Source organism: Salmo salar, chromosome ssa06, assembly GCF_905237065.1.
Source record: "Salmo salar chromosome ssa06, Ssal_v3.1, whole genome shotgun sequence".
In the NCBI taxonomy this organism is placed as follows: Eukaryota; Metazoa; Chordata; class Actinopteri; order Salmoniformes; family Salmonidae; genus Salmo; species Salmo salar.
In genome coordinates, this window is record NC_059447.1 from 83,376,183 (window position 1) to 83,399,061 (window position 22,879).

At 41.4% G+C, this 22,879-nt stretch overlaps 1 protein-coding gene across 1 annotated transcript; it reads right to left on the minus strand.

Annotated features, from left to right (window-relative positions):
* Positions 1 to 7,780: 7,780 nt before the first annotated feature.
* On the minus strand, positions 7,781 to 16,779 carry LOC106608233 (potassium channel subfamily K member 13-like). Its single transcript, XM_014206070.2, has 4 exons — positions 16,443 to 16,779; positions 9,912 to 10,465; positions 8,442 to 8,669; positions 7,781 to 7,942 (listed from the first exon to the last, which is right to left on the minus strand). Exons 1-4 carry the CDS (start codon positions 16,777 to 16,779, stop codon positions 7,781 to 7,783), a joined length of 1,281 nt encoding a protein of 426 aa, XP_014061545.2.
* Between the last annotated feature and the right edge of the window lie 6,100 nt (positions 16,780 to 22,879).

Below are 22,879 nucleotides of genomic sequence, written 5' to 3' on the forward strand. Positions count from 1 at the left end.
AGGGAATCTGGAGGAGTCTCAGCAGTAACGCTCACTGTGACGTAACAGCCAGGGAATCTGGAGGAGTCTCAGCAGTAACGCTCACTGTGACGTAACAGCCAGGGAATCTGGAGGAGTCTCAGCAGTAACGCTCACTGTGACGTAACAGCCAGGGAATCTGGAGGAGTCTCAGCAGTAACGCTCACTGTGACGTAACAGCCAGGGAATCTGGAGGAGTCTCAGCAGTAACGCTCACTGTGACGTAACAGCCAGGGAATCTGGAGGAGTCTCAGCAGTAACGCTCACTGTGACGTAACAGCCAGGGAATCTGGAGGAGTCTCAGCAGTAACGCTCACTGTGACGTAACAGCCAGGGAATCTGGAGGATTCTGTCTCACCAGCACCCTGTTATCTTTTCCGGTGCGTTCACAAAGTGAGTGAAGAGGCGTACGTCACCCTTGCTCCAACCAATTGCATAATGTAAACTCTGATCTGAACAGTTCTGCTGCTCTCCCTCTGCTCGTCACTTCTTTCTTCAACCCGACTGGCTCTCCTTTTCACAGATCTGTCTAGGTCTATCTCTCTCTTTCGTCTCTCACTTTCTCATTCATCTCTCACGTTCTCATTCGTCTCTCTTGATCTCTCGTTCCAGTTTCAGAATAGAACAAGAACATAACTCTGTGATTGAAAGAATGAGCTCAAAGCAGCTGAAACAACCCAGAGTGACTCGTTTCATTTTCACAGTATTATTATGTACATGCCGGACCAGGCCCGGATAGATGTGGACAAAAAAAGTGATTCTTCATTGTTAGTCTGTATGCTGTTACATTGTGGTGCGTCAACACAAGATCACAGTCCTCATAGTAAACTCTAAAATGGAATCTCTAAAGCAGTGTTTCACACCTCCTCGACTACGCCCAAACAGAACACATTTTTGTTGTAGCCCCAGAAAAACTCACCTGATTAAATTCTTCGTCTTCTCTGGGATTGGCGGATCGCATCCAACTTCAAGGTGCATACACCACCACCTAATGTACTAAAGTGTGAGATTAGTCACGGCCTACCTGCATTCAATTATCTTCCTTATTCCTGTTCATACATTGTTTTTGAAAAGAAATGGAAAAATAAACATTTCACCACTAACTAACCCTACACCTATATACCCCTATTTCACCACCAACTAACCCTACATACCCCTATTTCACCACCAACTAACCCTATACCTATATACCCCTATTTCACCACCAACTAACCCTATATACCCCTATTTCACCACCAACTAACCCTATACCTATATACCCCTATTTCACCACCAACTAACCCTATACCTATATACACCCCTATTTCACCACCAACTAACCCTATACCTATATACCCCTATTTCACCACCAACTAACCCTATACCTATATACCCCTATTTCACCACCACCAACTAACCCTATACCTATATACCCCTATTTCACCACCAACTAACCCTATACCTATATACCCCTATTTCACCACCAACTAACCCTATATACCCCTATTTCACCACCAACTAACCCTATACACCCCTATTTCACCACCAACTAACCCTATACCTATATACCCCTATTTCACCACCAACTAACCCTATATGCAACTATTTCACCACCAACTAACCCTATACCTATATACCCCTATTTCACCACCAACTAACCCTATACCTATATACCCCTATTTCACCACCAACTAACCCTGTACATATATACAACTATTTCACTACCAACTAAACCTATACACAACTTTTTAACCACCAACTAACCTTATATACAACTATTTCACCACCAACTAACCCTGTACCTATATACCCCTATTTCACCACCAACTAACCCTATATACAACTATTTCACCACCAACTAACCCTATACCTATATACAACTATTTCCTAAATATAAATCACGACCCCATAAACTCTTCTGCAGTAAAAATCTCATACACCCAGGTACTTCTCTGCAGCTGCCACATACACTCATTAAAAACCCACTACCCCATTCCACTACTTTGACCCTATCTGCTCCTGCACCATGCCAACGTCCTGGGAGGACGGGACACCACCACTCAACACACCCTGTAACTCTTTTGGAGTCACATCTCGTATACCCAAGTATTTCTCTGCAGCTGCCACCACCATCTATTTTCTGTTATTTACGTTCCATCTCTGCTGTACAGTTGATAACCATTGTTATGAACGCTAAGAAGCCAACCTTACTGAAGCATAACTCACTCATTACCCTATCCTTCTGTACTGGCACAGATCTCCTGCTCACAGGGATCCTCTCAGCATCCCTCACCCTTGACCAATCCTCCTCCACTTTCTTCACTGCCTCAGCATACAACACCTTCTGCACTACTCTGACTCTGGCCACTTCAATCTGCCTCTCTCTCACCGGACACTTCCGATCCCCAGCAACATGGGCACCCTTACAATTGACACAGACAACTTTATCCACCAAAACTACACAATCGTCTGTCCCATGCCATCCTGCACACTTCCCGCATCTTGGAATCTCCCTCCTACACACTGCTGCAACAGGACCATAAATGTTGCACCTGAAACAGCGCAGTGGATTCTGGACAAGTGCTCCAACAGTATAACTGATACATCCTAACATGACTTTGGTAGAGACTTAAAACTCAAAAGGACAATGACTCCTCTGTTTCACCACATTCCCCATCAGGTCTGCGTCGCATTAAACAGCAGGCATCACAAACACCAGGACTTTTCAACTTTAATCGGTCCACCTCCACACTTAACATTACCCTAGAAATCACTCCTTTCAATGGTGCCCTGTTCCTAAGAGCAAGAAACAGATCCTGACCCAAGTTACGTGACACGGAGCGTCTTCTCCCTCTGGTCAGAAGAAACACAAACAAATATCACAAGTCCAGTACTGGTTACCTTTACTGATTCAACTACACCCAACTCCTTTCTCACCCACCCTGAAACAACAAATGGATCATCCAAAAGGCAAGGGTCCACTTTCTCCAGAGATGTCACTCCTACTGGTCCAGATTCTTCTTTATTATGTCTGATGCCATTCTTCCTCAACACACATCTTCCCACTACACTCGTATCTTCTTCTTCCTTGCCGTCCATAACCACGTCTATCTGCTCACCACGCACTTGCCATGCCTTCATCCACTGCATTGTTTGCAGAGCATGCACTGATAGCGTTTCTCCAAGGCCCAACTTTTGTTCCTTAGCCCACTTTACAAGTCTGGCTTTTTTTTTTACTTGTCCGTGCTTTCTCCATCTCTGTCCCATGTTACATCTCAACCGAGTTCCTGGCTAGTGGCTACATGCGACCACCCCTGATTCAACTTATTGAGGGCTTGATGATTAGTTGACAAGTTGAAACAGGTGTGCTTGTCCAGGGCTACAACAAAATAAATAGAAAAATAGCATGCTGTAAGGGGTGTTGTGAAACACTACTCTAAAGAATAGAATATTACGTTTTGTAGTTTGCTAAGAATAGATAGGGCTCCATTGGTTTGTAATGGTGCTGCCTGTGTGTTTCTGTCCATTGCAGAATGTGTTAAAAATATAAGTGAGAGAGAGCAGAAAAAAACCCAGTACAGCTGATGGACAGAAGCTGCAGACTTGTTATGTTCATTCAGACAGAAACACACTGGACAATCAAAGTATTTTTCTGCTGAGGCTATTTTCCCCAGTATTTTCAGGGTCAGGGTGAAAGTATAGGATGTTTGTGGTCGCAATGATGAACAGTCTGTTGGTTAGTTGTTATCCGCTGGTGATACTGTATATAGAATATCATAGTGTGGTTTAAAAACCTCTCAGCTACAAGGTCTTTAAAACCCCCTCAGCTACAAGGTCTTTAAAACCCCCTCAGCTACAAGGTCTTTAAAACCCCCTCAGCTACAAGGTCTTTAAAACCCCCTCAGCTACAAGGTCTTAAACCCCCTCAGCTACAAGGTCTTAAAACCCCCTCAGCTACAAGGTCTTAAAACCCCCTCAGCTACAAGGTCTTAAAACCCCTCAGCTACAAGGTCTTAAAACCCCTCAGCTACAAGGTCTCTTTCTGTATTCTGTGGTGTTACCATGGAAACTGCCTCAGTAACCGTAACCAATAGATTCCAGCACTAGCTACAGTTGGTCCTGATCCAGATGTGGGTGAATGTGTCACACACACTAACACACCCCAGCTGATGACCCAGCATGCATCATTCATGTCTTTAAATCTTTGAGACGGAGCGGAGTGGAGTGGTTGACAGAGGTACACTACATGGCCAAAAGTATGTGGTCACCTGTTAGTCAAACATCTCATTCCAAAATCATGTGCATTAATATGGAGTTGGTCCCCTATTTGCTGTGATAACAGCCTCCATTCTTCTGGGAAGGCTTTTCACTAGATGTTGGAACATTGCTGCGGGGACTTGCTTCCATTCAGCCACAAGAGCATTAGTGAGGTCGGGCACTGATGTTGGGCGATTAGGCCTGACTCGCAGTCGGCATTCCAATTCATCCCAAAGGTGTTCAATGGGGTTGAGGTCAGGGCTCTGTGCAGGACAGTCAAGTTCTAGACAAACCATTTCTGTACGGACCTCACTTTGTGCACGGGGGCATTGTCATGCTGAAACAGGAAAGGGCCTTCCGCAAACTGTTGCCACAGGTGGAAGCACAGAATCGTCTTGAATGTTATTGTATGCTGTAGCGTTAATATTTCCCTTCACTGGCACTAAGGGGCCTAGCCCGAACTATGAAAAACAGCCCCAGACCATTATTCCTCCTCCACCAAACTTTACAGTTGAGACTATGCATTTAGGCAGGTAGCATTCTCCTGCATCCGCCAATCCCAGATACGTCTGTCGGACTGCCAGATGGTGAAGCGTGATTCATCACTCCAGAGAACATGTTTCCACTGCTCCAGAGTCCAATGGGGGTGAGCTTTACACCACTCCAGCCAACACTTGGCATTGTGCATGGTGATCTTAGGATTGTGTGTGGCTGCTCGGCTGCTCTGCCATTCATTAAGCTCCCGACGGACAGGTATTGTGCTGACATTGCTTCCAGAGGAAGTTTGGAACTCAGTAGTGAGTGTTGCGACCGAGGACAGATTTTACAGCACTCGGCGGTCTTGTTCTGTGAGCTTGTGTGGTCTACCTCTTCGCGGCTGAGCCGTTGTTGCTCCTAGACGTTTCCAGTTCGAAAATAACAGCACTTACAGTTGACTGGGGCAGCTCTAGCAGGGCAAAAATTTGACAAACTGACTTGTTGGAAAGGTGGCATCCTATGGCGGTGCCACGTTGAATGTCACTGAGCTCTTCAGTAAGGCCAGTATACTGGCAATGTCTGTCTATGGAGATTGCATGGGTGTAGCCTAGTGGTTAGCGCGTAGCCTAGTGGTTAGAGCATAGCTGACAAGGTACAAATCTGTCGTTCTGCCCCTGAACAAGACAGTTAACCCACTGTTCCTAGGCCGTCATTGAAAATAAGAATTTGTTCTTAACTGACTTGCCTAGTTAAATAAAGGAAAATAAAAAGATAAAAAAACTGGTGTGGCTGAAATAGCCAAATCCACTAACTTGAAAGGGTGTCCACATATATACGTTTGGCCATGTAGTGTATCTAATGGGACTTCGTCTCCATATACAGTGCCTTGCGAAAGTATTCGGCCCCCTTGAACTTTTCGACCTTTTGCCACATTTCAGGCTTCAAACATGAAGATATAAAACTGTAATTTTTTGTGAAGAATCAACAACAAGTGGGACACAATTATGAAGTGGAACGAAATTTATTGGATATTTCAAACTTTTTTAACAAATAAAAATTTGAAAAATTGGCCGTGCAAAATTATTCAGCCCCCTTAAGTTAATACTTTGTAGCGCCACCTTTTGCTGCGATTACAGCTGTAAGTCGCTTGGTGTATGTCTCTATCAGTTTTGCACATCGAGAGACTGACATATTTGCCCATTCCTCTTTGCAAAACAGCTCGAGCTCAGTGAGGTTGGATGGAGAGCGTTTGTGAACAGCAGTTTTCAGTTCATTCCACAGATTCTCGATTGGATTCAGGTCTGTACTTTGACTTGGCCATTCTAACACCTGGATATGTTTATTTGTGAACCATTCCATTGTAGATTTTGCTTTATGTTTTGGATCATTGTCTTGTTGGAAGACAAATCTCCGTCCCAGTCTCAGGTCTTTTGTAGACTCCATAAGGTTTTCTTCCAGAATGGTCCTGTATTTGGCTCCATCCATCTTCCCATCAATTTTAACCATCTTCCCTGCCCCTGCTGAAGAAAAGCAGGCCCAAACCATGATGCTGCCACCACCATGTTTGACAGTGGGGATGGTGTGTTCAGGGTGATGAGCTGTGTTGCTTTTACGCCAAACATAACGTTTTGCATTGTTGCCAAAAAGTTTGGTTTTGGTTTCATCTAACCAGAGCACCTTCTTCCACATGTTTGGTGTGTCTCCCAGGTGGCTAGTGGCAAACTTTAAATGACACTTTTTATGGATATCTTTAAGAAATGGCTTTCATCTTGCCACTGTTCCATAAAGGCCAGATTTGTGCAGTATACGACTGATTGTTGTCCTATGGACAGAGTCTCCCACCTCAGTTGTAGATCTCTGCAGTTCATCCAGAGTGATCATGGGCCTCTTGGCTGCATCTCTGATCAGTCTTCTCCTTGTATGAGCTGAAAGTTTAGAGGGACGGCCGGGTCTTCGTAGATTTGCAGTGGTCTGATACTCCTTCCATTTCAATATTATCGCTTGCACAGTGCTCCTTGGGATGTTTAAAGCTTGGGAAATCTTTTTGTATCCAAATCCGGCTTTAAACTTCTCCACAACAGTATCTCGGACCTGCCTGGTGTGTTCCTTGTTCTTCATGATGCTCTCTGCACTTTAAACGGACCTCTGAGCCTATCACAGAGCAGGTGCATTTATACGGAGACTTGATTACACACAGGTGGATTCTATTTATCATCATTAGTCATTTAGGTCAACATTGGATCATTCAGAGATCCTCACTGAACTTCTGGAGAGAGTTTGCTGCACTGAAAGTAAAGGGGCTGAATAATTTTGCACGCCCAATTTTTCAGTTTTTTATTTGTTAAAAAAGTTTGAAATATCCAATAAATTTCGTTCCACTTCATGATTGTGTCCCACTTGTTGTTGATTCTTCACAAAAAAAATACAGTTTTATATCTTTATGTTTGAAGCCTGAAATGTGGCAAAAGGTTGAAAAGTTCAAGGGGGCCGAATACTTTCGCAAGGCACTGTAGGTAGTACTTCAGGTCAATTATTCTCCTGGATCTCTAGTTATGAAACAATGCCCTCGTCTTTCATTCACTCCCTCAGCTCTCAGCGCCTTACACTGCTATGCTGCTCGGTCATTGCTCATCCATATATTTATAGGTATATATTCTTATTCCATTCCTTTACTTAGATTTGTGTGTATTAGGTCGTTGTATAATTTTTTGATATTGCTACACTGTCGGAACTAGAAGCAAAAGCATTTCACTACACTCGCAATAACATCTGCTAACCATGTGACCAATAAAATTTGATTTGATATATAAGTCCCATGCAAAATATGTGATATATATTCTGACTTAATGATATCTGATCAGGCTGTAGTCCATGAGGTCAATTATTTTCCTGGAATATTGTTTTCTTTCTCTATTCATTCAACTGAGTTCCATTGAGATTAATGTATTTTCCGTGGACGGTCTCTCTCTGGCCAGCCAATTTCTGGTGACTGTCTCTCTGGCCAGTTAATCAGTCTGGCCTATATGTTCACCATGGTGGTTTGCCAGATCTATCTATCCACGCTCGTCTCTGCCAGGCGGTTGTTCATGATGCCCAGGGCACCCACCCCTCCAGAGAAGCCGTTGTGGCCGTGGCGGGAGTTGGTTCCTGATTGGCGAGGGTGACCGTTAGCCATCTCTGACAGCTGCTTCTGCATGATGGCCAGGTTCACCTGAGAAATGGAGAGAAAGAGAGAGGAGAACTACTCTCAATAGCCATCAAACAAGTGCCAGACACAAAACATAGCAGTGAAAAAGAAAGCCATTGATATAGCAGCAAAGCTGACCACCTGGGCAGGGACCAGGATTAGTTTGTGTTCCACATATGCTTTATAGTGTGGTTCACAGTACCAAATGCTCCAGGATCTGGAGCCCTAAGTATTTGACATATGCATTTGAACAAGGTCTTATCTTTTATTTAACTAGGCAAGTTAGTTAAGAACAAATTCTTATTTTACAATGACGGCCTACCCTGGCCAAACCCTCCCATAACCCGGACGACGCTGGGCCAATTGTGCTCCACCCTATGGGACTCCCGATCACGATCTGGATGTGATACAGCCTGGGATCAAACCTGGGTCTGTAGTGACGCCTCTAGCACTGAGATGCAGTGCCTTATACCACCGCGCCACTCGGGAGCAGTATACATCATGTCCTCCATCTTCCCTCTACCTTATTGGCAGCCAGGAAATCTCTCATGGAGATCATCTCTCCAGACATCCTCCGCCCGTCCACCTCGCTCTCATTCACCGCGTCTGTCTCGATGGACAGGTCCCGCTGCGCCCTCAGATGTCCGGGCACCACCACGTTCCTGCGGGGGAGTCTCTGCTGGGGGTGGTGGCCCCCCCTCCTCGGGCAGTGACATGGTGCCTCCATCCTCCTCAACAGCCAGTTCAGCACCTAGAATGAGATTAAGAATAATACAATTTATACTGAACAAAAATAAAATATAAACTCAAGATGTAAAGTGTTGGTCTCATGGTTTATGAGCTAAAATAAAAGATCCCAGAAATGTTCCATATGCACAAAAAATGTATTTATATCAAATGTTGCGCAGAAATTTGTTTACATCCCTGTTAGTGAGCATTTCTCTTTGGCCAAGACAATACATCCACCTGACGGGTGTGGCATATCAAGTAGCTGATTAAAAAGCATGATCATTACACAGGTGCATCTTGTGCTGGGGACAATAAATGGCCACTCTAAAATGGGCCATTTTGTCACACAACACAATGCCACAAATGTCTAAAGTTTTAAGGGTGAGTGCAATTGGCATGCTGACTGCAGGAATGTTCCCCAGAGATGTTGCCAGAGAATTTAATGTTAATTTCTCTACCATAAGTCGTTTTAGAGAATTTGTCAGTATGTCCAACCTGCCTCACAACCACAGACCACGTGTATTCGCGCCAGCCCAGGACCTCCACATCCGGCTTCTAAACCTGCGGGATGGTCTGAGGGGGCAGGGGGAGGTCGCGGTGCTGAGGAGTATTGCTGTCTGTAATAAAGCCCTTTTGTCGGGAAAAACTAATACTGTGCCCCTGCTCAGTCATGGGAAATCCATAGATTAGTGCCTAGTTCATTTATTTCAATTGACTGAATTCCTTATATGAACTGTAACTGAGCAAAATTGTTGAAATTCTTGCATGTTGCATTTATATTTTTGTTCAGTATATTTCTAAGCACAATTTTAACCAGTCTGTTTCTGCTCTCTTGCCAAGTGTTTATGGTATTGTCATGACAAACAGTTTGTGTTCGTAAATTGGCTAGCTTGAGAGAACACCTCACTCTGACCATTTCACTCGCCCTAGCAGAGCTGATTGGGCTGTTTTCATGTTATCAAGAGCGTTGGTGACTGTAACTGTGTTGCTGGCAACAGTTTAATTATGTTTTTTTGCCGACGTTTACTGACACCGGTCAAATTCAACGGGTGTTGCGCATTTGTAAATTCAGCACTTATTCTGCGCTCTGGCACACTCAGACGAGAGCTCTGAAATCAGAGTAGTTTGCCAGAGTGAATTTCCAAACTCACCCTTAGTACAATGGAGTTGGCAAGCTAACACTACCAGGGGCTTGAGTCACTCTACATAATAAAATGGATTCATTGATGAAAACTATCCAATCACACAATAATAATAATCCCACCTGTTTGATGACGATGGAGATGACGTTGAACAGCGAGTAAATACAGCAGACACCTGTCAGTATAAACAGGAAGTTGCCCAGTCGGTATGCCGTCTGGTTCACGTTCCCCTCCTCGTACGCCAACCTCTGGCTGCTCACCACGTCACCGAACCCGATGGTGCTGAACGCCACAAAGCAAAAGTACAGAGAGTCTAGATACCCCCAGCCTTCTACAGCAGAGTACATTGCTGAGGCGCAGCAGGAAACCAAGATGGCAGCGGCGCCAAGGATCAGCATAACACAGTATACTGAAGGCTTCCACCCAGCTAGCCCCTCCCCCCTGCCACATCTCCCACCCCCACCGCTGCCCTCAGAGAGGCGTCGGCAGCCATTTTGGGGAAGCATGGCCTTGCGGCGGCGGCGCTCATGGCAGAACTTGAGGACGAAGGCGATGACGGTGATGACACGCTCCAGGAAGAGGTTGAAGAACAAGATGGTGGCGGCACAGCCGATGAGTCCGTAGAAGATGAGGAAGATCTTACCACCGATCGTCGCTGGCGTGGTCATCCCAAACCCTGGAAAACAAGATGGAGGAAGATATTATTAAGAAAACTGAATGAAAAGAATATTGGTCAAAACTAATAATGATGTATTTGCTTGTATTTATTAGCCATTACATCGTTGCATAGATACATTACCAATAGAAAACAAAAGTGTGACCAACTAAACTGGATCACACTGAACAATGAATGCAGTATTTTGTTTAGTTATATTATTTTCAAAGATCCTGTTTCTTCACAATGATAAACCAGTCAGTCTAAGTATATTGTTTACTGCCAGCTTTCACAGACAGGTGGAAAGGCACCTTATGAGATAGAGCATAGCTCACATGACACAGTCCCCAGATACAAGTATCACGCACACATTTCACACGTTTTATTTCTCACTCTCTCCATCTCTCTTTTCTCATTCTCGCTCCAGCCCTACCACTCCATTGCACTCTAGGCATGCAATCTTTCAGCCCAGTGGAGGAGAATCAATACCTTCATTTCAAAGCTGTACAATGTTTTTTTTGTCATTCGCGATGATTGATTTTTAAGTCATTGACTTGGCATTTGAAAGATTTGAGAACATTGTCCTGTTCCCGTAAAACATGTATAAGTATTCACAGCCAGTCTTCAAGGCTTACAGGGATATAGGATATGTCTGAAATGACACCCTATTCCCTGTGTGGCGCTGGTCCAAAGTAGTGCACTAGACAATAGTGTGCCTTTTCAGACTGTAGACATTATCCTATCCTTTGACCGTGATTGTAATAGTTTACAGAAACTGACTGTTTTACATGTACACTATGTTGTCTGTCTGTAAGCGTTTCAGCCTGCCCAATGCCCAGATTTCTGATCCTTCAGTCCATTGTGAGCGTTTCAGCCTGCCCAATGCCCAGATTTCTGATCCTTCAGTCCATTGTGAGCGTTTCAGCCTGCCCAATGCCCAGATTTCTGATCCTTCAGTCCATTGTGAGCGTTTCAGCCTGCCCCATGCCCAGATTTCTGATCCTTCAGTCCATTGTGAGCGTTTCAGCCTGCCCAATGCCCAGCTTTCTGATCCTTCAGTCCATATTGATCATTCTGAAGGCGTTTTACTTGCTGCATTCAGGGTCACATCTCAACAACACAGATCAAATATTTAAAGGGAGATACTTAGTCAGTTGTACAACAGAATGCATTCAACTGAAATGTGTCTACCTTAAATCGACATCCATGTCATTGGCGCCCCAGGGTTACAGTGGGTTAACTGCCTTGCTCAGGGAGCGGGACCCAATGCATTTAACTCCATCTAAATATTTTAAACAAATGTTCTGTGTTGTCTCTAAACATTTACAGGTTGTGCTCTCCTTATAGACTGATGTACAGAGAGCAAAGCCGTGATGAATCCTATGATGAGTCCAGTTCATTCAGTCCAGCCCTTGACTGCGGTCTCTGTTCCCTGTGAGTTGTCACTCTAACAGTGGGCACTCAGGTGGAAAAAACATCTCTCTCCATTTACTTCCAATTACTGGCTGCCTCTCGGCTTTCACCCAAAATCAATGGATTCACAGTGCAGGGCATCCATTAGTTCCCTTATCACAGTACAAGAAGTTAGGTTATCTATCCTATTCTATTGGAAGCAGTATGGTTATCTATCCTACTCTATAGGATGCAGTATGGTTATATATCCTATTCTATAGGAAGCAGTATGGTTATATACCCTACTCTATAGGAAGCAGTATGGTTATATACCCTACTCTATAGGAAGCAGTATGGTTAATTACCCTACTCTATAGGAAGCAGTATGGTTAATAACCCTACTCTATAGGATGCAGTATGGTTATATATCCTACTCTATAGGAAGCAGTATGGTTATATACCCTACTCTATAGGAAGCAGTATGGTTATATACCCTACTCTATAGGAAGCAGTATGGTTATATATCCTACTCTATAGGAAGCAGTATGGTTATATCTCCTACTCTATAGGATGCAGTATGGTTATATACCCTACTCTATAGGAAGCAGTATGGTTATATCTCCTACTCTATAGGATGCAGTATGGTTATATATCCTACTCTATAGGAAGCAGTATGGTTATATACCCTACTCTATAGGAAGCAGTATGTTTATATCTCCTACTCTATAGGAAGCAGTATGGTTATATACCCTACTCTATAGGAAGCAGTATGGTTAATTACCCTACTCTATAGGAAGCAGTATGGTTATATATCCTACTCTATAGGAAGCAGTATGGTTATAAATCCTACTCTATAGGAAGCAGTATGGTTATAAATCCTACTCTATAGGACGCAGTATGGTTATATATCCTACTCTATAGGAAGCAGTATGGTTAATTACCCTACTCTATAGGATGCAGTATGGTTATATATCCTATTCTATTGGAAGCAGTATGGTTATATATCCTACTCTATAGGAAGCAGTATGGTTATATACCCTACTCTATAGGAAGCAGTATGGTTATATATCCTACTCTATAGGATGCAGTATGGTTATATATCCTACTCTATAGGAAGCAGTATGGTTATATACCCTACTCTATAGGAAGCAGTATGGTTATATACCCTACTCTATTGGAAGCAGTATGGTTGTATATCCTACTCTATTGGAAGCAGTATGGTTATATATCCTACTCTATAGGAAGCAGTATGGTTATATACCCTACTCTATAGGAAGCAGTATGGTTATATATCCTTCGCTATTGGAAGCAGTATGGTTATATACCCTACTCTATAGGAAGCAGTATGGTTATATATCCTACTCTATAGGAAGCAGTATGGTTATATACCCTACTCTATAGGAAGCAGTATGGTTATATATCCTTCTCTATTGGAAGCAGTATGGTTATATATCCTTCTCTATAGGAAGCAGTATGGTTATATATCCTTCTCTATTGGAAGCGGTATGGTTATATATCCTACTCTATAGGAAGCAGTATGGTTATATATCCTTCTCTATTGGAAGCAGTATGGTTATATATCCTACTCTATAGGAAGCAGTATGGTTATATATCCTTCTCTATAGGAAGCAGTATGGTTATATATCCTTCTCTATAGGAAGCAGTATGGTTATATATCCTTCTCTATAGGAAGCAGTATGGTTATATATCCTTCTCTATAGGAAGCAGTATGGTTATATATCCTACTCTATAGGAAGCAGTATGGTTATATATCCTTCTCTATTGGAAGCAGTATGGTTATATATCCTTCTCTATAGGAAGCAGTATGGTTATATATCCTACTCTATAGGAAGCAGTATGGTTATATATCCTTCTCTATAGGAAGCAGTATGGTTATATATCCTTCTCTATAGGAAGCAGTATGGTTATATATCCTTCTCTATAGGAAGCAGTATGGTTATATATCCTACTCTATAGGAAGCGGTATGGTTATATATCCTACTCTATAGGAAGCGGTATGGTTATATATCCTACTCTATAGGACGCAGTATGGTTATATATCCTTCTCTATAGGAAGCAGTATGGTTATATATCCTTCTCTATAGGAAGCAGTATGGTTATATATCCTACTCTATAGGAAGCGGTATGGTTATATATCCTACTCTATAGGAAGCGGTATGGTTATATATCCTACTCTATAGGACGCAGTATGGTTATATATCCTACTCTATAGGAAGCAGTATGGTTATATATCCTACTCTATAGGAAGCAGTATGGTTATATACCCTACTCTATAGGAAGCAGTATGGTTATATACCCTACTCTATAGGAAGCAGTATGGTTATATACCCTACTCTATAGGAAGCAGTATGGTTATATACCCTACTCTATAGGAAGCAGTATGGTTATATATCCTTCTCTATTGGAAGCAGTATGGTTATATATCCTTCTCTATAGGAAGCAGTATGGTTATATATCCTTCTCTATTGGAAGCGGTATGGTTATATATCCTACTCTATAGGAAGCAGTATGGTTATATATCCTTCTCTATTGGAAGCAGTATGGTTATATATCCTACTCTATAGGAAGCAGTATGGTTATATATCCTTCTCTATAGGAAGCAGTATGGTTATATATCCTTCTCTATAGGAAGCAGTATGGTTATATATCCTTCTCTATAGGAAGCAGTATGGTTATATATCCTTCTCTATAGGAAGCAGTATGGTTATATATCCTACTCTATAGGAAGCAGTATGGTTATATATCCTTCTCTATTGGAAGCAGTATGGTTATATATCCTTCTCTATAGGAAGCAGTATGGTTATATATCCTACTCTATAGGAAGCAGTATGGTTATATATCCTTCTCTATAGGAAGCAGTATGGTTATATATCCTTCTCTATAGGAAGCAGTATGGTTATATATCCTTCTCTATAGGAAGCAGTATGGTTATATATCCTACTCTATAGGAAGCAGTATGGTTATATATCCTTCTCTATTGGAAGCAGTATGGTTATATATCCTTCTCTATAGGAAGCAGTATGGTTATATATCCTTCTCTATAGGAAGCAGTATGGTTATATATCCTTCTCTATAGGAAGCAGTATGGTTATATATCCTTCTCTATAGGAAGCAGTATGGTTATATATCCTTCTCTATAGGAAGCAGTATGGTTATATATCCTACTCTATAGGAAGCGGTATGGTTATATATCCTACTCTATAGGAAGCGGTATGGTTATATATCCTACTCTATAGGACGCAGTATGGTTATATATCCTACTCTATAGGAAGCAGTATGGTTATATATCCTACTCTATAGGAAGCAGTATGGTTAAATACCCTACTCTATAGGAAGCAGTATGGTTATATACCCTACTCTATAGGAAGCAGTATGGTTATATACCCTACTCTATAGGAAGCAGTATGGTTATATACCCTACTCTATAGGAAGCAGTATGGTTATATATCCTACTCTATAGGAAGCAGTATGGTTATATATCCTTCTCTATTGGAAGCGGTATGGTTATAAATCCTTCTCTATTGGAAGCAGTATGGTTATATATCCTTCTCTATAGGAAGCAGTATGGTTATATACCCTACTCTATTGGAAGCAGTATGGTTATATATCCTTCTCTATTGGAAGCAGTATGGTTATAAATCCTTCTCTATTGGAAGCAGTATGGTTATATATCCTTCTCTATAGGAAGCAGTATGGTTATATATCCTTCTCTATAGGAAGCAGTATGGTTATATATCCTTCTCTATAGGAAGCAGTATGGTTATATATCCTTCTCTTTTGGAAGCGGTATGGTTATAAATCCTTCTCTATTGGAAGCAGTATTTTTATATATCTTACTCTATTTTTAATTACAGAACATAAATGTGCTCTATTTAGTATTTCAGTACTAAATAGAAATGCATTAGCTGAGTTTGTCCAAATCCATTTATTTTATTTGTTGTCAAGCAATAAAGTAATTAAGAGACATTAAAGCGTTTAGCTGTGTTGCTTAGCTACAAAATAACAGAGATAAGATTGTCCCTTATGTCATGAACAACCCCTCCCCACCAGGCTTTTGTTTTGCATCACAGTCAGGGTCTGATATCACCCAGACAGAGAGAGATCCTGCTATGCCTGCGGAGGAGATTCCTAGTAATTGGCACTCAAGGCTGCACTAATTGAAGGGGTTTTTATATTCACACCAATTACAAGACACACAATAAGCCTAATTAGAACTTGATGGACATGCATATTGAAGCATAATTTAGTTGGCTGTGATTGTTCTAGTATTGGAATCATTTAATGGTGCCAATTCATAATATAATAATATCCCTATAGTCTACACAAGGGTTTCCCAAGCTCAAATTTGATTTGATTTAGGAGATGGTTGGGAAACCCTGCAAATATAAATAATAAAAAAAAAACATTAGGCTAAGAACTACATGTTTTGGAAAGCTGAAAAATATTGTCAACAACTGGCCATTTATAATATGTTACACTTTTAATTGCCATGTAATATTGTCTCAAGTAAGTTGTGATATGTGATAATGATATGTGATAATGATATGTGATAATGATGTGATCTATAGGCTACAGCAAATCTCACCTATGGTCGAGACCACGGTCCCCACGAAGTAGAACGCACCGGTAAAGTCCCACCGAGGTCTGATGGTGTCCACGCGGATCCCAGCCACGTTCGCCTCCTCGTAGTTCCTCAATAAGTTGTTCAGTTCTTTCTTGCTAAGGTTATACTTTTGGCTGAACTGTTCAAACCTCTGCCCCCAGCGCTCCTTCGCCTCCGCTTCCATCGGCTGTTCCAGTGCTGAAAAGACTGCGGCACCGCAGAGGAGATAGAGGATTATGAACACTGCTAACATAAGGAACCTGGCGTTATCCTCGTTGAAGGGACCGAAGCCACAACAGCAGCCGCCCCGGAAAGCCATTAGGTAGGATAATCACCGTTCAACAGGTGTTAGGGACGCGACGCATCGTTTTATTATGGAACAAATTACACACTGCTCATCATCTGTCTCTTTAGGTTTATCGTTGAAAATAAAAAAAATGGTTCAGGATAGAAACTGGTGAAATAGAGTTGGAGGCTGTGAGGATAGAGAGCTGAGAGAGCCAGAGAGAAACATATGACAGTTTTCCTCATGGAGAGCAGAGAGAAAAAATGTGATATGTTTCATCATGGAGAGCATAGAGACAGAGAGAAAATAAAATAGTTTTCCTCAGAGATTCAACAGTTGTTCACGTCACTGTAAAAAAAAAAAACCCACAACAGTACCCATCAAAAGTTGTCAAGGATCTTTGACCATTAATCCAAGTCTAAAATGTCCGTTATTATCTGTTACAATAAACATATGGCGTCATCCTTGACGTTTGTGCGCTTGTCCAAAATAAATACATTACTTTTAGCCTTCCTGATATAGAGTTCAAATGTTATTAAAGAAAATGCGCACAGTTGAAAATGTCCTTTTAACGGTGTGCAAACACATTTTTTTTTTAATGTCACGTCGTTTTTCAAGAGCACCAACATGGCTGTGTGGATACCGAAATAGTTTACGACGATGCATTTGAGGTGCACCCTCAGCTCCGTCTCAAAAGAACGCCCCTCTCGCAGAGGGTGTTGAGAAGAAGACTTTCGAATAGCTTACACTGTATTCATCGAACTGTGAACTCTGTACGAACCCACGGTAAACTCAAGGTTGTTGCACTCAACAGTAAGACGTCCGTCTGCAACAGTGCGCGTCTGTCTAACTGACCTCCACCTCGACTAGGCTACGCACTCTGAACAAGCCTCAGTCACAAACCCACACCCACCTCCTTCGCTGTTCAGGTGGAGACCTTTACATATGAGCGCAAAATAAAATCAACATGAAGCTACTGTATAAACTTCAGCTTTCATATAACATGAATATAAAACATTTTGTTGTAAACAACTTAACAATATGAACAACTGTGGCTTTACCAAGTGATTAAGTCAGTAATGATTACATAACTTATGTATTAATTTGTTTAAAAAAATGACAGAATGAAAACATTCTGGTTAAACTATCAAGTGGATCAAGACACTGGCCACCGTGTGACTTGAGGAGCCGGAAACAATGCTAAGCATGATTCCAACATTTGGGCAGTCTCCTGCCGCTGTCTGTCCACAGAGCATTAGAGAACGGCACCGTGACGTCTTCTGTCATGGATCAATATGACTTGACCTTTCAGATCTGGGTCTGAACATTCATATGTTTGCGCATGGGACATCCAGGGACAATCTGAGCAAATGTCACTACTGTGGAACAAGCTGTTAAAATGCATTATGCACATCAGAGGAAGATGGGAAAACTAAAGGCAATTTTTAAAAATATATCCTGCTTTGGATGGTTAGTGAACATAATCAAAACATTTGTGGTGTAACTGGTGGTTAGTTTAGGAAGATTTGAGGAACTAATACTTGCAGACACAGCAGCACCCACTCAGATCTCAGACAGTTTTTTAGCCCTGTGGGTACTTTTGACAGGCAGATTTGCAGCATGTCCACCAGGCTGTGCTGTTACAGAAGGCCACTATTTAGATTTTTAGTTAACCCCAACATTTCTAGTGGAAGTGGTGGTAACTTTGGCACACACTTTGAGGCAGAGAATTTCAGCACCATGGACAGGGAATATTTGTTGACAGTACCTCAACATTACTGGTGTAACTTTGGTACATAGTTTGAGGCAGAGAATTTCAGCACCATGGACAGGGACTATTTGTTGACAGTACCTCAACATTACTGGTGTAACTTTGGTACATAGTTTGAGGCCAAAACATTTCAGAACCATGGACAGCTAATAGGCCTACACCTCTGGCCAGACTCAGCAGTCTGCTTCGCCCACCAACGTAGCCTATCTGTGTCGCCTCAGAATGTGATTCAGTCCAGGAGGTCAAATGTACATTGCTTGCAGCATAGGCCTACGTGTTGTGCAGTAGATCCTAAAGTTCGTCAGAGCTGTGTTTCTCCACCACAGCCCAGGTGTAGGCGTGGAGAGGAGGGGCTGCAACAGAATACGTATTTTGGCGGTTTCAATGGAAAAGCTGTGTGACTCTATCTAACGTTACTTACTTACCTGACCCTCGCTCCAGCTAGCTAGCTTTTGCCAGGTTAGTTATAATAAGGGCCACCAACAAGTAACGTTAGTTAGTTAGCTAACTAGCTAGCTGCCTTCCTGCCTTCCTTTACTGACAGAACAGACAGGGAGCTTATATTAAAAACAAGCAAGCATCGACCTAAAGGCTAAAGCTAGCCAGCTATCATATAGTGCATTCGGAAAGTATTCCGACCTCTTCCCTTTTCCACATTTCTTTAACGTTAAAGCCTTATTCTAAAATGGATGAAATAAAACGTAAAGGTAAAGTGTGTGTTTCCCGATGTACTCTGTTGAAGGGTATGTATCTGAAGGCTCTAACCTGTGTGTGTTTTTTGTGTGTGTGTGTGTGTTTAATTAAGGATTTTTAAGCCATGACACAATTATTATTCATTATTCAAACAAAGATGCCTCCCTGGCAACCAGCGCATATTTCCAAACTGTGTTTGCATATAATGACAAACTATTCTCTAAACTATGCTGGTATTATGTAGTCCATTATTTAATTGTATAATATATTATGTTGTACAGTGTACAGTACAACTATGGTTTTAGACATTTTTGCAAATGAATTAAAAACGAAAAGTTAAACTGTCTTGAGTCAATAAGTATTCAACCCCTTTGTTATGGCAAGCCAAAATAAGTTCAGGAGTAAAAATGTGCTTAACAAGTCACATAATATTTTGCATGGATTCACTCTGTGTGCAATAATAGTGATTAATATGATTTTTTTCATGACTACCTCATCTCTGCCCCCCCCTTCCCCCCTCACTCACTCCTACACGTATCTGTAAGATCCCTCAGTCAAGCAGCGAATTTCAAACACAGATTCACCCACAAAGACCAGGGAGGTTTTCCATTGCCTCGCAAGGAAGGGCACCTATAGGTAGATTAGTAAAAGTTAAAGCAAACATTGAATATCCCTTTGAGCATAGTGAAGTTATCTCTTACATTTTGGATGGTGTATCAATACACCCTGTCACTACAAAGATACAGGCGTCCTTCCTAACTAAATTGCCGGAGAGGAAGGAAACCGCTCAGGGATTTCACCATGAGGCCAATGGTGACTTTAAAACAGTTACAGAGTTTAATGGTTGTGATAAGAGAAAACTGAAGATGGATCACCAACATTGTAGTTACTCCATAATACTAACCTAAATGACAGAATGAAAAGAAGGAAGCCTGTTACAGAATACAAATATTCCAAAAGGTGAATCCTGTTTACAACAAGGCAATAAAGTAAACCTGTAAAAAAAGTGGCAAAGAAATGAACTTTGTCCTGAATGCAATTGTTGTGTTTGGGGCAAATCCAACACAACTCATCCCTGAGTACCACTCTTCATATTTCCAAACATGGTGGTGGCTGCATCATGTTATGGGTATGCTTTTCATAGGCAAGGACTAGGGAGTCGTTTAGGAATAAAACCCCCCGGAATGGAGCAAAGCACAGGCAAAACCCTAGAGGAAAACCAGGTTCAGTCTGCTTTCCACCAGACGATGGGAGACAAATTCACCTTTCAGTATGACAATAACCTGAAACACAAGGTCAAATATGAACAGGAGTTGCTTACCAAGACAAAATGTAATTTTCCTGAGTGGCCTAGTTACAGATTTGACTTAAATTGTCTTGAAAATCTATGGAATTGCCTGAAAATGGCTGTCTAGCAATGATCAATAACCAACTTAGTGACTTTCCGAGAAAGACTGACAGCTATAAACGCTGCCAAAGGTGATTCTAACATGTTTTGATTCATGGTGTGAAAACTTATTCAAATACGATTTTTCTCTATTTCATTTTCAATACATTTACAATTTTTTTGTCTTTTTAAAAATGTTGTCATTATGGGGTATTGTGTGTAGATGGACTAGATTAACAAATCAATTTAATCCATTTTGAATTAAGGCTGTAACACAACAAAATGTGTAATAAGTCAAAGGGTATGAATACTTTTTTATTTTACTAAGCAAGTCAGTTAAGAACAAATTCTTATTTTCAATGACAGCCTAGGAACAGTGTACTTGCCTTCTTCAGGGGCTGAACAAAATATTTTTACCTTCTCAGCTGAGGGATTCGATCTTGCAACCTTTTGGTTACTAGTCCAACACGCTAACCACTAGGCTACCTGCCACCCTTTCTAAAGGCACTGTATATGGTAATGATGGGGTGCTTGTGTATGTGTTTGTGTATGCATTTGCATGCGTGTGTGTGTGTGTGTGTGTGTGTGTGTGTGTGTGTGTGTGTTACGTGCCTTTGAGCATGCACATATGTGTGTTCTTTGTGTGTGTGTTCTTTGTGTGTGTGTGGCTCACTGTTATACTCATTCTTTAATGTCCTTGTCAATGTTTCTTTTCTTTCCTTTAAGCCACGGCCTAGCATTGTCTTCATTCACACACACACACACACACACACACACACACACACACACACACACACACACACACACACACACACACACACACACACACACACACACACACACACACATCTTGGTCATGTTCTGCTATAATCTCCACCTGGCACAGCCAGAAGAGGACTAGACACCCCTCAGAGCCTGGCTCCTCTCTAGGTTTCTTCCTAGGTTCTGGCCTTTCTAGGGAGTTTTTCCTAGCCACCGTGCTTCTACACATGCATTGATTGCTGTTTGGGGTTTTAGGCTGGGTTTCTGTACAGCACTTTGTGACATCAGCTGATGTAAGAAGGGCTTTATAAATACGTTTGATTGAATACTTTCTCAGAAGTAACCATTATTTACTATTTTACATCTGGGGTTGCTGTACATAACTTTAACCCATTGTATAAGAGATTCACCAAAATTAAAGTAATCCAGGCATTTATATATAAGTTCTAGTCGTACTTTATCAAATGCCTTTTCAAAATCTGCTATGAAGACCAGGCCTGGTATCTTCGATGTTTCATAATGTTCAATTGTTTCAAGTAATTGTTGTATTTTATCTCCAATATATCGTCCATGTAATCAGGATGACCAATATCTGGTAAAACCTTTTTTACTCTATGTGCTATGCATTTTTTTCTATGCATTTTTTTCACATCACAACATTGAAGTGTTAGAGGCCTCTAGTTTTTTAAATGGATTGGATCTTTATACTTACCACCTTGTTCCTGTTTTAGTAGTAATGAAATCAGACCTTCTTGTTGAGTACCTATTTGTATAGGAGTCTACCATTTGTATAGGAGTCATTAATACATGCTAATAATGGATCTTTGTATAGGAGTAATTAATACATGCTAATAATGGATCTTTGAGTACATCAAAAAAGGTCTGATATATCTCTACTGGTATACCATCAAGCCCTGGTGTTTTTTCAGACTGAAGAGATTTTATTGCCAAAAAAAGTTCCTCTTCTGTAAGTTAGCTTTCACACAGGTCTTTCTGTACATTTTTTAATTGTATATTATTATTAGGAAAGAAATCCTTACAGTTAACATGATTCAGTGGAAATGGAGGAGAATGAGAAGAAAACAAATGCTTAAAATATTTTGCTTCCTCTTTCAAAATATAATTAGGTGAATAATGGATAACTCCATAATTTGTAACAAGTTTCTGTAAATTATTTTTGGTAGAGTTTCTATGTTGAAGATTCAAGAAAAATGCTGTGCATTTTTCACAATTTTCCATCCAATTCACTTCATTTTTGTAATACATTACACTTGATCGTTCTTGAATAAGTACCTCCATTTCTTTTGGTTTTTCCTCTAACCTATTTTGTGCCTCTATCGTACAGTTTCCATTACCATCTACCTGCACTCTTACTTCCTCTATTTCCTTTATTAGTCTAATCGCTTTTGACCTAAACTGCTTTTGCAGGGGCCTCCCACTCCTCTTTCTATTCTGGTTAGAGCCAGTTTGCGCTGTTCTGTGAAGGGAGTAGTACACAGCGTTGTACGAGATCTTCAGTT

What these genes read in the sequence shown, in the direction of transcription:
- LOC106608233 (XM_014206070.2), bottom strand. Translation starts at nt 16,779, where the DNA reads ATGGCTTTCCGGGGCGGCTGCTGTTGTGGCTTCGGTCCCTTCAACGAG. An exon ending in TCTCCATCGTCATCAAACAG is followed by an intron (nt 8,670 to 9,911) that starts GTGGGATTATTA and finishes ATCTCATTCTAG; the next exon opens with GTGCTGAACTGGCTGTTGAG. An exon ending in ATTTCCTGGCTGCCAATAAG is followed by an intron (nt 7,943 to 8,441) that starts GTAGAGGGAAGA and finishes TCCATTTCTCAG; the next exon opens with GTGAACCTGGCCATCATGCA.